This window comes from Oryzias melastigma, linkage group LG13, assembly GCF_002922805.2.
Source record: "Oryzias melastigma strain HK-1 linkage group LG13, ASM292280v2, whole genome shotgun sequence".
NCBI classification, from domain to species: domain Eukaryota; kingdom Metazoa; phylum Chordata; class Actinopteri; order Beloniformes; family Adrianichthyidae; genus Oryzias; species Oryzias melastigma.
In genome coordinates this window covers 15,497,762-15,513,431 of record NC_050524.1, presented here as the reverse complement: position 1 = coordinate 15,513,431, position 15,670 = coordinate 15,497,762, and the positions used below count along the sequence as shown (strand labels likewise).

Sequence of the window (15,670 nt, the reverse complement as noted above, 5' to 3'; positions counted from 1 at the left end):
GACAGTAGTGTTGTCCAATCATCACGGAGTATCTGGTTAGTACCTCCCATCCGGAAGACATGCCATGTTAAGTCTTCGCGGCGTCCTTGTGCGCTCGATTCTGGGATAAAATTGTGTTTTAAATTATTATTCTGTCTAGCGAAGTTTCTGCTCTGTAAGTATAATCTGTAATCGCTTCAAAGTGCAATTAATATAAAGTGATTTGGCTTTTTAATTATACCGTTATGCGGAATAAGACACAATAAGTGTCAAACCTGACGAGATAAATCTACCCTGTCTATGGTTTGGTTCTCAATTTGACTAAATATTTTTATATGTAAGCCGTTAAACTTGACCCAGATAAGTAGATTGTGAGTTTATTTATATACTCAGAAACTGTTCTCTGAATTAAATCTTAAATGTTGATAACAAGTCGTAAAACATGTCAGCTTGTCAAAATATATTTTAGGAATGATGTAATTTAATACTTTCTTGTTAAACCTGACAAGATCCCCAATATATATATACTTTAAAAGCTTTCACCATTTGGACTTTCATCTCCACACTACTAATTTCGTATTCCTTCCATCTTTTTCCCCTCTCTCATATAGCTGTCAATAGAAGAATAAGAGCAGCGCCATGCCGCTTCATAAATACCCTCCCAAATTGTGGGAGGCCATGAAGATGAAGCAAGGCATTTACGCCCGCCTCCCTAAACACTACCTCAAGTCCCTCGAGAAGAAAGAGCCCACGCCTGTCCACTGGAGGCCTCTGGGAGTCCAGTACCGAGCCAACCCAAAGACGGGAGTGAAAGAGCGTGTGCAGGATGTCCCCATCCCCATCTACTATCCTCCTGAGTCCCAGAATGGGCTGTGGGGAGGCGAGGGTTGGGTTTCTGGCTACCGGTACGCCAACAATGACAAGGTGAGTTTTCGGGAATATTATTTTCTACTACTGCTATAACACCCAGTTGAGACACATTTTAATTGAGCTGTCTTTGCGTTTTGTTCACAATATCATCTTTATTTAGATGTCAAATCGTGTGAAGAAGACGTGGAAACCTCAGCTGTTTAAGAGAGAGCTCTACAGCGAGATCCTCGACCACAAATTCACCATCACAGTCACGCCGCGCACTCTAAACCTCATTGATGCCGCATTCGGCTTTGACTTTTATATCCTCAAGGTAAGTGAAAAGGATGCTGCATTCAAGATACTTCTCGTACTGAGCGCTTCATCGGACTCTAATATTTGACAGACACCAAAGGAGGACCTGAACTCCAAACTGGGGATGGATTTGAAGAGAGCAATGCTGCTTCGACTGGCTCGCAAGGATAAAGAACTTTACCCCAATGACCCAGTGAAAAGGGAAACCATCTTTACGAAATATAAGGTAGGTGGAAAAAATACTGATATCTTCTGAGACCACTTTATGGTTTTTCTCTGCTAAATTAAGGAAATTTATAATGTTGAGTGTTATTTCCTTCTCCTTCTAAGCAGCAGTTTGAGATCCCAGAGGAGGAAGCAGAGTGGGTGGGCCTGAGTCTGGAGGAGGCTGTGGAGAAACAGAGGCTATTGGAGCACAAGGTGACGCGTTATCCTACAATTTATATTATGGTTATGGACAGTTTTTTAAGGTTCATCTTTCCAAAACTTTGGAGTAAAATCTTTGTTATAACTGGTTATAGAGATTGCTAAATAAAAATTTATCTTGCCATAGTTTTTTCTTAAAAAAAACATTAAAACACTGATTAATGTTTTTTTATATAATATTGAATAATAAAATTGAAAGGCTTTTAGCTTCATGTCATTATTGTTTCTCAGGAGCCTGAGCCTGTGTTCAAAGAGTGCGTGGACAAGCTGGTAAAGGAGCTGAGCATGAAGAAACTGCTGGAGCCACATCTCACAGAGAAGAAGTAATCCTCTGGTCTACGGAAGCAGGGCAAGACTGAAATGTGCAGTAGGTTCAGCTGCTTGGATTCTGCAAAAAGACAAAGGACTCTGGCTCATCACATCTGTTCCTGCAGCGAAAGCACTCACTTCCTCCACTTCTGCTTTTCTTCCCACCTGGGAGCATCACAAAGGGAGAAGTGCAGCAGGAAAACACATGTGCTTATTTATTTCTGCAGTGTTCATTTTCAATTCAAGACATTTTATAAAACAGCAAAGGTTTTCATCACTGTAAATGTGATTTAAGGACAAAACATACTTACTAAAAACAATTAAACCCCTTTTTTATTGAAATTTGTCTGATAATTTAGCACAGTAAATACATGCACTAATTTTTTTAAGTGGATCATCATTTGGATAAGTTCAAAACCTGAAGGTAGAAAACAGAAAATCAGTTTTCTATATAGCTAACAGGCAAAAGAAGAAATCTCACAGAAATTCCAACAATAAGTTAATCCTAATTTATTTTACTTAATTAAAAGTCTCCCTCCAATCCTCTTGATTTATTGTAAAAGCATTCCCTGTGATCTTAGAATTATGATCATTTTAAAAACTGTAGTTTTCTAGGACATAGTTTCCGCAGAGCGACATTAATACATCAGAAACACACCTCTGAGTTGTGGTGTGGAAGTAAGCCTCTGCTGATATCCCATCATCCCTTTGTTTACACTCTCTCCCGCTAACAGTAGCATGGCAAAAAAAGTAGAGTAAATTGGAGCTATCCAGCCATACACTTTTGATCTAGACGTTTGTCTATTTGTCTGCAAGAGGATACATCAGATTGGAGCAGAGGAGGAAGACTTTGTCTGCTTTTTCAATTTCTGTGTCACAACTGGGAGCTTTTTTAAACTGTATTTTTTTCATCTGCTCTGGATTCATCAGATTTGAACAAAAAATACTCAGAAAAGCAGTTTTAATCTTAAATTCTTTTATTTTTGTAAAACATCGTAATAAAAATGCTACAAGAACATGTTAAAAAAACAAAAAATAGGGTTTTCATTGGAGTGAGTTTTACTAAAATTCTTTTTTACTCACTTAAAGCAACAAAACAATGTATGGAAACTTAAAATGTTTAATAAACCTGTAATATATGTTCTAATCTTAATTGTAAAATACAGTAAATTCAAAGAAAGGGATTTTTTTCAAAATAGGAGACTTCTTTCGAAAACACGATACTATATCCCCGTTGCTATAAACACATTTGTACACTAGATGGCGCCTTTGATTTGAAATGGTTTATTGCAACCAATAAAAGCAAGAATTATGCATGCACATTATACATTTTTTCTCTGTTGATTATACCGTATAATTAACAGAGGTTTAAAACCATACAAAGATATGTTAGGCATATGAGAATCAGGCATCAAATAACAGATTATCCAGTTCATAATTTAACACAGATTCAGGTCATTAAGAATCCTTAAGTAACAATAAATCACACAACTATGTAGCTAACCAAACATTATTTCAGACTTTATCATTGCATATGCAGATCAATAATCAAAATGAAAAAAAAATGAAGTATGAAACACCCAGATAAAAAAAGCAGATTATTTTTTATGAGAAAAGTCATTAATATAAATCAAATGTGTATAAAAAGAAGTTATGACTGAAGAAGATAGGCTAGTTTTTAGCATCGATACACCTTGCTGTAATCATAAAGCCAGACATTTTATTCATGAAAGCGAATTAACATGACCTTTTTCCAAATAGAATATCTAAAATAAATTATATCTAATTTTGACCTACAAATATGAAAAAACAAATCCAAAATTGTAGTTTATTTTATTTTATTTTGAAAATACCTGAAAAAAAGCTAAATGTCTGTGTATGAAAGCTACAATGACACAGCAAATGTTCTTATAAGGAGCTAACAGAGAGATGTCAGTGTCTTTAAAAACAACCGCGTTTCACTTTCGGTTGTGTGCGGACTGTTTGCGGCGCTTCTGCGGTGGTGAGTCCCTTCTGCTGCGGGGACTCCCGTGGGTGGTGTAACCCATAGCAACGCAACACCTGAAGGATACAGCCAGCAGCAGTAGAAGTCCTTATTTAGATGCAGCCTGTGTCTGGAATTTCCCTACATCTTTTGAATATGCATGAGCGAGTATGCAAACTGTATTGATCTTACTCTGGGATTTGCTGACCTCAGAAACTGCTTGCGGGTCCTCATGTTTCCTGCTTTAGAGGGGATTATTTTAAACCATTTTATCGTTCAGAATCATTACTTTTTTTTTTTTTAAAATCCCCCTCCAAATACCAATATTTGCTTTTGGCTTGTTAACAAGGAAGAAGCCTTTACCTTATTTGACTCCGTCTGGTAAAAGATTAAATTAAAGTCATCTTTTTGGGGGGTGTATCGCCTTATTTTTGTTTTACAACCTAATAACTGACTGTAAAGCTCAGTTCAGATTCAGCAAAATCCATATTAATCCGAAAATTATGTTGAATTTATTTTTTTCCTTTCATGAAGCATCCAAACTACAACAAATCAATGAATAAAACATACATTTTACAACTTTACATTTTTACAAATTTATAAAGGGAAGGGAACAATTTAAGGAAAACAATTCTTTATGTCTGCCCTTTATTGAATGAGGAAATGTGTATATTTGAATGTACATAGATATTTTTGAGAACAAATTTGTGACTATGAAATTAAAAATATGACCTTAAAACAAGAAAAAGCATATTTTACCTATCAAAAAATTAATAATAATGCAGATCTGTCCATAAAGTCTGAAAAAGTTGAATTTTTTTGTGCAGAATTGTGATTGAACTTGAGCTTTCCTGCAGATTTAACATTCACTTTTCCATGTGTGTCCTTTGGTTAACTGGTAACCCTTTCCTCAAAAAAGACTTTCAGTGTTGCTGGTATTATATTAACGGCTCATTCATAAATCAGGAGCTTGTGATTTTGTGGTTTCCCTTGTTTGTGCGAAAATTCCTTCTTCTGTTTACCTGTAAAATTTAAAGCTGATCCATGTTGAAGAAAAAGAGTATCGACCTGTCATTCCAACCCCCTTTGTATAAGTGAGCTAATGTTGGGAAAAGGAGCAGAGTTGGAGTTTGGTTGTACTTCTTTCTATGATTATTTCAGGTCTCTCGTCTTTTGCTTTCTAAATGAAATGAAAGTAGACAAAGTGGGCATGTTCAAGCACATCTCCACAGCTGGAAAATCCATTTGTAGGAAATAAAGGATCGCTCAACGTGAGATCAAAGGTCCTGAAAACCGGCCCGGTGTGGAGTTTCCCCGCAGATGCGTTGCATTGTGTTCATGTGTCATCTAAAGTGACAGCTAAAAGGCAACACCTGTTCTACCAACCCAGCAGGTAAGCAAGCAGAACGGGTGAGCTGTCCGCACTTCAGCAGCTGAGCTCACCGATCGGTAAATATTTGATCATGGAAAAAGGTTAAAAGTGGTCAAAGATAAGTGGGTTTATTATTATTTCATCATAAAATGTCTCCTCCTGGCAGTTTGAAGTCAGTTTCCTGAATGAATTGCAACAGACTGGAAATTTGGAGCACTCAGAAGCAAAAATGGTTAAAAAAAAAACAATAGTTTTGAAGGATTAAAAACTGCAGCAGGTCTTGTAGAGCAAACATCTGGACAAACAAGTTGAGTCAGGTTGGAATTCCTCAAAGCACTGACCTTAGCAGGAGACGTGAAAGTGCTGCTGCCAGAACCCTTTGATTTCACCGATGAGAGAAGAGGTCAGGAATGTGTGTGGGCAGCAGAAACCACATTCAATGATTTGATCACTTCTGTTCTTGACAAAAAGGAAACACGTTCACTTTAAAGTTTTATTGTTTGCTTTTGACATATTTACATGACAGCGGGAAGGCATGTGACCAGCAGACGGGTAAAACCGCAGAACAAAGAGCTCACAGGACCTACTGTGGAGTTTCTATGATACGTAGGTGGATTAAATATTAAGAAAGGCTTATCAAAGTGTTTTATGATAGCAATATCTTCTTTTCCTCAGTCACAAATACAGCGCTTAATCATTTACAGCATGGCAGATGATTTCTCTGTGTTAGTTTCAGCCGTCAACACTGAAGCTAACCACAGGATTAAAGATTAATGCCTCCAGCATTTATTAGGAAACCTTCAGGAATGTTAAGCTGCTCCTGGTGGCTGCAGCCTTGACCAGCAAGGCTTTGGGAAAACCACCAGAACCCAGGGGTGGAGTACAGGTAGGGAAATGGTATGATATTGATCTGACGTCGTCATAGGTCCTCCTCCATCTTCACCTGCACCGTGCCGTCCTGCGCCTCCGCCTGAGAGCTCTGGCTCTCGTTGACCAGCATGTTGAACTGCATGTCACTGAAGTGGGCAAAGTCCTGCGGGTACGTGCTAAAGTTCTGGTTGAAGTTCAGATCCACGGTGGCGGAGATGGCTTCGAGCCCCGGGTCGAAGCCACAAGATATGGCCGAGAAGAACTGCGTATCAGACAGCGCTTGAGATATTTCGGGCAGTTCGAGCAGCTGACTAAGGATTGCTGCTTCATCGAACATGCTAGAAGAGTTCTGGGTCTCAGTGTACGAGCTGTCCACCCCACACGGTGCTTCCGGCAGCAGCATGCTCTGATTGTCCAGGAGGGCGCAGGCGGCCTGTTCCGGTGCGGCTGCACTCTCTGCTGGAGAACAAACAGAACCCATTTAGAAATAAAATACAGAAGATGGATGATTCCCTTTTTAGATATCTCAGCTTGTCATCAAAACCCTCAAGCAGTTCTCTCTTTTTTTTTTCTTACTAAACCGTAATGCAAGAAAAACACAGTTGTGTCATTCTCCAACCTACGGACTTTTCCTTCCTTTCATATTTCGTAATCCTTGGAATGAACAAAAATAAACATGCAGGAGTTTCCCAAAAGAGGCAACCAGAGACATGCAACAATCTGGGAATTTAGCGAGAAATGGACCACATGTCTGCACTTCCCTCTCACGGTGATTCAAACTGCTTTACTGTTCAGTTTTTACTTGCTAACCAAATGCTGCTGATTGCTGTGAAAACTGGACTACTTCTTTAAAATGAGTGTTTGTTTAAGGTCATTTTTTGTTGTTGTTAGTACTTGAGCACCATGAAAAAAGGAATGGACCAAGTGTGGAGTTTCACGACTTCTGCATTCACGTTCACAGCTGTCCGACTAAATGGTTTGTTTCATCATTCAAGTAAGAGGAAGTTTGTTTTGCTCATCGAACTAACAGTGTAGAAATGAAGGCAGTCTGCTCGTCCTGATGCAATGGAACAGACAGATATCCGTTCTTGTAGCTTAAATGAACCGGTTAGACATTTTTTTTCTAAAACTGTCGACTCGTGACTTCATGAGGACCATTCGTTTCATTTCAGAGATGAAAAATACAAAACTGTAAAATGAAATAGTATTTTTTTAATGATAAAATGTGTCTGATTTAGGCTATAGTGAATAGATTTTTAACTTTTAACAATTATTCTCTAAACGTTCAGTCAGTCAGTGGCTGTCGAGGTGCATTTTGAGGTCACACTGAGGCAGTTTATAGACAAAGTGAGGATGACACCATTACAAAATCGGGCGACCAGGTGGCAGCCAGAATCGCCGCCCGGCTAAAAGAAGCTCTGATTGGACGATGTGTAAATGTCTCAGAGCGGCGACTGTCCATTTCAAGTGGTACTAGCTGCCCAGGGGTATATAAAAGCGAGCCACTCTTCACACGGGGCGACCCCGTCATAACCACGCCAAGAATTTAAAAAATTTTTTGAAAAAAATGTGGCGGTGGCATGGAATCTTGAAGACTCTGCCGATGCCTCCCTATGGCAGCTGTATTTGTGACCACAGCAAATAAAAAACATCTTGTAAAAAAGGCAAATTGTTTATTTTGGTGTAGAATAAACCCTAACCCTAATCCAGAGAGTGAAATGTTTCCAGGTCCAAAGGGAGCAAAAGCAAAATAAATCTAGGATTTTCTAACAGGGAAATTACTTTGAGGATTGAAAACTTAAAGTAAAACCAATATAAATGTGAAAAAAACTTTTCCAATTGTGTTGACTCAAGCTTGATTTTTAAAAGGCTTTAAAAATGACCTGACAGACATTTCTGTTCACAGGAGTAAAGCCAGCGTGTGAATACCGAGTTAACACAGACTGAGCTCCATTTTTTTTTTATGTCAGTGGGCAAAAATGGTTTAACTTCAGAAAAAGATGTTGGTTGAAGAACCGAGATGTGGGCTCAGCCATAAATCACTGAAACCTCCAGACCTGCACCATGTTTCCTTCATTTCTTTATCTTGAAGAGCCTCATCATGCTTTCCTTAAGTCTTTCAGAATAAACTATAAGTATGATCATTTATTACCTTGGCAAATTATTTAGAAAATATGAGTTATTTTTGTGAACTCTTTTCATTCCCATAAGTAAGACGACTGAATCTGTGAGGCTCCGCCTTTTGCTCCTAGTGAGTGCCGCCCATTTCATGAGTCATCCTAGTCAACTTAGGCAGCTAAGTAACATCATTAAAATGTTCATCCAAATTTTTGCAAAGAAGATGGATGTGCATATAGTGTATCTACCATGGCGTTTATTCCAAAAACGTCTCAGCCGACCCAGCGTTTATTAGACATGAACGTCTATTGGAGACTGATTCCATCACAAATAGAATAGTAATGGGATTATGGGTTCTTTCAAATTTGGTCAAGAAATGCAGACAACAAGGAGCCCGGCCACTATAGAGACTGGCGTCTAAAGTAACGGACATCTGTTAGACCAGTAGATGTGCCACAATAGGAAGATATACAGTATTGTGCATTTAAAATAAAAGTGTTTTGTTGATCACTGTCAGCTCTCCAGAGAAAGTTTGTGTGAGACTCGGTGCGGTTCTGGAAGTGCACTCATCCTGGAAGGAGCTGTTCTCAGTTTGTGACATCAGCTGGTGAGGACCCACTCGTTTTAATGAGTTGGGAGGGGCTGGTGCAAGTTTATAGTCAGGGATGAACATTTTGATACAATTAAAACCTAAAAAAGTTGATTTTGCATGGGATAGGCCCTTTACAATGGCCACTGTTAAAAATAACCGGGATGTAATTTAGGATTTAATTTAACTGTTTTAAATGTGTGAGGGATTAAAAAAAAAAAGTGCGTTTTACTTTCTTTTCATGGGTGAATCACCCAAATGTTTTCTGCTGCTCGTCTCTCTGCAGCTTTAATCAAAGGATGTGGTTCATTTGGTTAAATTTGACTAAAACTATGACCTGACGGAGGCCGAGGGTATTTCAGGCATTTGTTTATAGCGAGAGGCGAGAACGTGCTTTTGAAAAAGCAAAAGCAACAGCTTTTATCAGCTATAATTACATTCAGCCCCTCTAGATGTGAAAACTCACAGCGAAGACGTAAAACCTCACCTGTTACACACGGTTTCTCAGAGAAAGTGATGTCCCTCTTGATTGTGGCTCTCTTCCGCTTCACCTCGTATGGATCTGAAGTTAAAAATAGGATTGATTAACATCAAACTTTCCCCCGTCCAACCTGTTTACTGTTAGACACAAGCGCCCCGGACTGACCCTGGTTGTGGGGAAAGTACACAAAGGTGACCGGCTCGCTCTCCATCTGGTCTGAGACGCGGCGCAGCGAAACTTGAACTTCGACCTCCCCGCTGATGTCTTGGTCTTGGTAGGGCGGAGTCTTAAAGACGATGGCGATTTGGCGGTGTACGTCCGTCTGTGCGAACTCGCCGCTGGCCTTCCACGACCCGTGCCGGAAGATGATCTCAATGTCGTCTGTGAAAATAAAAACGATATTTTCCATTCTATTCCCAACATATAAAAGGGAAACTCGGGGGTCAAGCTGAACTTTATGACCAAAAATACTCTCAAAACAGGTGCAATAAATGCAAAAATATGAAAATCAGAGTGCAAAATACACAAAAAATGACAAAAATAAACATCTATGCAACATGTTTTCCAGTCTGCAGAGACTAAAAACAAGTTCTTGCCTTTCTGTACTTTGTCACACAGCATGTAGATCTCTGTCTTGCCTCTGCAGGAGCCTCTGTACTGGTTCAGATGGCAGATCCTCAGTTCTGATGTAGTTGTGGCCTCTAAATGAAAAAAATTAAAGATGGCAAAGCATGAAAAACAGACATTTTGTGATTTAGTCTGTTATTACATAACAGGTTGAATTATTTTTGGCAGAAACTTACTCTTGTCATAAATGGGTTTGGAAACGACCGGGCTGAGCGAGTCTTTCCTGCCATCGTCCCACTCCAGGCTGCACTGGAAACACAGGCGCACCACGTTCATGTCCATGTCCTCGATGCCCTTGGAGTGACCGGCTAAGGGGTTTTCAAAACACCGTAATGTCAGTCAGGAGGACAGGTGTGTCGTTGTTTGTGTGGCTTGGCCTAGATGTTCCGCTCACTTTGAAACGGGTCGATGTTCTGGCTTCGCCTCTTCTGAAGCGAAACTTCCAGCTCTTTTCTCCTAACGCACTGGATGCCGAGGTTGGCGAAGCTGCGAGGATGAAATAAGAATCTTTGGTGACACTTTTGCTATTTTACATGGAAAATAAATACTAACACCAGATAATTTTCCAGAACAATAAAAGAAAGAATTACCTGTGACACCGGTTGTTGTGAGGATTGAACGAAACCACACAAATCCCTGATCCGAGTGGGCAGTCTTTACCCACAAGGCAGTGGGGGTGCGGCCGGTGTGGAAGATCTTTGGTCACCAAGGAAACAGTGACAGTGACCCTCTTTAAATGATCAATAGGACCTTGAATCTGAGAGATAACAGATGGAAAAGAGGAAACATCACATTCCTGCATTTTCTTTAATAAATGATTTTATTCTTATAGAAAATATACTAATAATTTGAAATTTAAACACGTATTTCCACAATAATTTGATCTATTTTCCCTTTCTCCACCTCATCAGCAAACACAGATGTTAAATCAGTTTAGGTGTTTGTTTGCAGACAGGCAGCAAAGCTTCTGCGTGACCACAGTTGGGCTGGGATTCACGGGGACTTTCTAACTGATTCCAACTACCCACATTTTCTCAGGCCCCACCCTCACTGCACCCGTCTGCTCAGGGGTACAGACCAGACACCGTCAGTTGTGGTTAGATCTTCCCTAACCGCCTCTAACAGCTTGTAAACCCCCCAGTCAAGACCAAAATGGAAAGCAGACACACACCTCGATGGCAGGCTGAGTTTTGTGATTATCGGTGCTGGACGCCCCCAGGATGCTGCCGGCGGAGCGACCCTCACACTCGTAGCGGAAGCGCATCCCTCGGTCTTTGGGCTCCTCCACCACCACCAGCCTGGGCTTCTCTAGGATCTGCTCCAGTAGGTCGGTGCTGCTCGTGCCCTGGGAGGAGACGGCGCTCGGATACGACGAGCCCCCCCGACTGTGTCCGGAGGCGCAGCTGACCCGCGAAGGACGAGGGGATGTCATCTCTCTGGAAGGATCCGCCGTCACCTGCAGCTGGTGGAAGTTGGGCTGTGGAGATGATTCACAAACAGAACCACCGTAAACAGAAACTCCAATACTACATTTTTATATTGATTAAAGAGTTCCTCATATTTTGGGCAACAGTACATCTTTCTGTGACACTTTGCAGCAGAAAAACAGGAGCTAAACACGATTAGGAGCTTGACAGAATCATTAAATTAAAAGATAAATATAAGTTTGAACAATGTTTGTTAACCGAGGAAACATACACTTATTTTTTTCTTCTAAATCAATTTTATGAGTCGTTTAATTAGAAATAATAATACAAAACAAAAGTTTAAATAATTTCAATCTGTTAGTTCCCTTAAAAACATCAAGTTAACACAATACCATGTACAATTAAAGTAAATCAGGAAAAAACTGACATGTTGCTTACTTTAAAGCACACTGAATGGTTTCTGTTAGTGTCTATTTAGCACCAAATTATATTTGAAAGTCAAAACAAGTAAAAAGGTAAGAGGATAAGCAGGGAGAGAAAAGTTCCCAAAGCATTACATATGTTAGGGAAAATTTATGTTTTATTTTAACTATCCTAATTCTCAATTCTGTGCATTTTTGCTAAACTAATTTGGGGAACTTTAAGAATCCAAAACTGTAAAAAAGCTTTTGAAACATGCAGCAAATGATTCTTCACACAGTAATACTGCAGAGCATCTGTTTTGTTGTGTTTTGTTTTTTTCTAGAAAAGACTGTGAGCTGCTGTCGTATTTTGAGGTTTGGTTTGTGACAACTGAAGTGAAACCATCACAGGAGCCTCACGGCTTTGTTTTCCCTTCATACATGTGCTTTCCATCACCACACAGCCTTTAAGCATGTGCTGCTCGCTCCTCCTGCTGCACTTGATGTCTTATATTTTCCGTTACACCACAGACCACTAAGCTTTTCCGCTCCCTCAAACACTTCGGAGAGAAAGCAAAAGCAGCAGAGATAAAGTCGTGGTCTTTAGGTGAGTTTTTTAACTACACAGTTTCCCACAGCTGAAAAGAAAACACCGAAAATAAATTAAATGTGTTTCTGCAGAACCTGTTTATTCAACTCAAAGTGTGGATCCAGGGACAGAATATTGAGCAAACCTGCTGGGAAGACAGATCCAGAAGCAGACTCCTTTGCTAGCTGTGCTACTCCGTCTGAGGGATCGCAAAAGCTTAAATCCAGAGATCCAGGTGACGTCCCTCCGTGGGATCGTCTGTCAAAAGGTCCTTCTGAACTACTGTCGCATAAACATGCCGGCCCACCATAAAACTTTCAATCCCAAACAAAGGCCTGGCAGACCGAGCCAGCGAACAAGAAACAGGAAGTCAGCTCAACCTAACATTGTTGCACCAATAGAAGAAGAGAAGAGGGGCGGAAAAAATGCGACCTTTAACCTCTAGTGGGTTTGGCTATAAACATTCAAGGACAGCAAACCGAAAGCAGGGTTCAAATTACACTCCTTCCCAAGACGTCCCTCTGCCTTTTTTTTTTTTCCTCCTCCCACAAAGAAAACTCGCAGGGAGGTGTGTCCCAAAGACTTTTAATTGTAGAGAGAATTTTTAGCAGACTGATGACGGTCTTCTCCTTTTTAACATCACATATCTGCGTGAGCTGAAGCACTGCAGTGCTCCTATCAGATTCTGCGATCTCCTCACTGTGAGTGAATCACGTGAGTCTGACCTGTAAAGATGCCCGGATGCAGCGAAACAAGCAACCGTCTGCAGGCTGCCCAGCAAGGATGAACAACCACACTTTCAGACACAACACCATCATCCAGAACGGCACTTAGAGATCACTCACTGGTTTTCCTAAATGACATTAATTACAAAAAAATAAAAGCTGAACTGAGACCAAAAAATATTCAGTGATGTGTGCAGGAAGTAGGACAAACGACATAACTCTTGATGCTTTTCACGCATCGAAAGCTGCAAGATGGTACTGTGGTTAGCACTGCCACCTCACAGCAAACAGGTTCCAGGTCCAAATCCCACGTGGGCCGTTTCTGAGAGTTCTCCCTGTGCATGTCAAGGTTTAAATCCTCCCACTGGGATGGTTTATGCGGCTGAACAAACACATTTATCTAAAAATATATGTGATAAGCACCGTGCAAGAAACGTTAAGAGAAATTAAATTACAAATATAGTAGCGATGATTCCCGATTTCTAACCAAAATATGAATATTCATGTAAAATTTGTGACTATATTATTTTTTATCTAATGACCCGAAGTGACCTTTCAAACCCTGGATAAAAACAAAACCTCGACCTAGAGTGAACCTCTCTTCTCTTCTCTTCCGGGTAACCTGTAAAATGACTGCATGTGGCGGAAACTATAGAAAACCACATCAAACCTACGTAAACTCTGCATACTACATAGATAAAAACACAACTCATACACGCTCACCTTGCACGTGGCACCTCTCGCCACCAGAACAGCCTTAGACCCGCCGTTCTGCCGAACGCTCCTGGGGCTCTGACCGAGGAGGTCCTGAGGAGGAGGAGGTGGACCAGGAAGGGGGCCCCTCTGCGATTCTTTTTGCTCCTTGATGTATTCTTCAATAAACTCTACTTTCAAAGACAACAAAATCCTGATTAGAACTAAAATACTTATGCAACAAATTCAAACTATAAGGCAGTAAAACAGAATTCTATGCATTTTTATAGTCTGCAAATCCATATTTAAGTGGTTGTTTTTATCAGGCATATTTATTTTGACAGGTGGTTTGTTTTGTTGTTTTCCACTCGTTCATTACCCCTGCAGTGTAATCTGAACAGATAGTTGAGGTCTGATCTGCCTGACACTTGTCAAAAACAGTTTCCTGTTTGTTATTAGGTTTTGTTAATAAAGTTTGATTTTAAAAAACATGTTGGAAGACACCTTTTGCAAACAAAGTAAAGTTATTAGGAGAAACAACAGTCACTTTTTAGTAATTAGTAAATATGAAATAATAGTTTATCTGAGTTTATTTAACTTAAATAGAAAAGTTCGCACCAAAATATTTAATATAGTTATGCAATATTTGGTAACTGAAAATTATTTCCGATTTAGACAACTTATAGTGTCACTTAAATATTTTTAATCGAATGGATATTGTAGCATTCAAAGAGAAATGTCGCTTTTTCTTAAAAAAAAAAAACGTTGCAACATATTTTAGGACAAAATAAGGAAGTGGGCGCGAGCCCACAGGAGGCCACTGTTAGCTATTTTCAGTGGGAAGCTAAAGCTAACCAGACTCACCGAAGTCCCGGTTGGAAGAAGAAAAGTGGTCATGAGAGCCGGTCAGGACGGCCGTGTTCCCGGGATTGGGTGTTGGCTCCTCCGCTAGAACAAACCAAAGGTTTGAGAATTATGTCAGGTGAAACGATGAAGCCAAACGCAAACACAGAATAGAAACCTACCGGAGGCTCCGTTAAAATAGTCCGTATCTTTCATGGCGGGTGAGAAGTTTGATTTCTTCTGGCGGGAATGTCACTACTGATCCGTCCGTACGGTGAGTTGGACTGTCGGTGAGAGTTGTTAGTGTCAGACCAGAGACCCTGAACTGTCTTGAAGCCATAAGTGGAATGAAGACACGAGAGGAGGTTTGCCTTTGTCTGAGGTGACTTCGACCGCTCTGATTGGCTGCTTCCATGAGCGGAAATCCCCGAAGTTGTTACGTCACCTGCAGAGAGGGGGGAAACTCCCACGAGACTTGAGCAGTCCCAGCTCCTGCTAATCTGTACAATTTAAATATGTAAATCGATTTGTGAGCCATAATAGGACATCTAAAACTACAATCTGCAGCTTTCTGTACAATTCAAATATGCAAATAGTTTTGTAAGCCATAAAAGGACATCTAAAACTACAATGTGCAGCTTTCCTTTCTTAAGGCTTTATAAGGCAGCGAGAATTTTTCATAGCACATCAAAAGGCAAACATATTTACAGAATTTATTTTTATTATCATCGAGCCAATCACAAAGTTTGCATTAAAAGATTGGTTGACGCTAAAATGCTTAAAATTTTAAGTCAAGCCCACTTTAGAGTCATGTAAAAATATATTTTATTTTTTAAAAAAATGTGAAACACTGTTTAAATATCTGATAAAGTGTTTATTGTGTTTATAATAGTGCATATTGTCGTAGGAAGAGGCGTAACTAATTGAAAGTTGATTTTAAAATATAGACAGTAAAAATTCATATTAGCCTCGCTCTTTTTGTGGGGGTTGTATAGTTTTTCAATGTTTTTCTTGACCATATATTTATTTATATTCTTATTTTTTTTATTTTATTTTAAGCACGTTCCCTTACA

General features: G+C 39.9%; 2 protein-coding genes across 6 annotated transcripts; one reads left to right on the top strand and one right to left on the bottom strand.

Moving 5' to 3' along the window:
* The first annotated feature begins 3 nt into the window (after nt 1–3).
* On the top strand, nt 4–2,220 carry mrpl28 (mitochondrial ribosomal protein L28). Of its 2 annotated transcripts, none has more exons than XM_024277786.2 (6): nt 4–154; nt 591–903; nt 1,010–1,162; nt 1,235–1,369; nt 1,477–1,563; nt 1,801–2,220. In XM_024277786.2, the coding sequence occupies exons 2-6, from the start codon at nt 619–621 to the stop codon at nt 1,894–1,896; spliced, it is 756 nt and encodes a 251-aa protein (XP_024133554.1). In that variant the 5' UTR covers nt 4–154; nt 591–618; the 3' UTR covers nt 1,897–2,220. The 2 variants fall into 2 exon arrangements, with proteins under 2 accessions (XP_024133554.1, XP_024133553.1); XM_024277785.2 differs by having other exon boundaries at nt 1,474–1,563.
* Nucleotides 2,221–5,713: 3,493 nt separating this feature from the next.
* relb (v-rel avian reticuloendotheliosis viral oncogene homolog B) lies at nt 5,714–15,038 on the bottom strand. Of its 4 annotated transcripts, none has more exons than XM_024277913.2 (11): nt 14,780–15,038; nt 14,619–14,702; nt 13,785–13,948; nt 11,091–11,396; nt 10,510–10,676; nt 10,314–10,405; nt 10,096–10,227; nt 9,889–9,993; nt 9,458–9,673; nt 9,299–9,373; nt 5,714–6,563 (listed from the first exon to the last, which is right to left on the bottom strand). In XM_024277913.2, the coding sequence occupies exons 1-11, from the start codon at nt 14,811–14,813 to the stop codon at nt 6,154–6,156; spliced, it is 1,785 nt and encodes a 594-aa protein (XP_024133681.1). In that variant the 5' UTR covers nt 14,814–15,038; the 3' UTR covers nt 5,714–6,153. The 4 variants fall into 4 exon arrangements, with proteins under 4 accessions (XP_024133681.1, XP_024133683.1, XP_024133682.1 ...); XM_024277915.2 differs by having other exon boundaries at nt 5,714–6,560; nt 14,780–15,034; XM_024277914.2 differs by having other exon boundaries at nt 13,785–13,945; nt 14,780–15,027.
* Between the last annotated feature and the right edge of the window lie 632 nt (nt 15,039–15,670).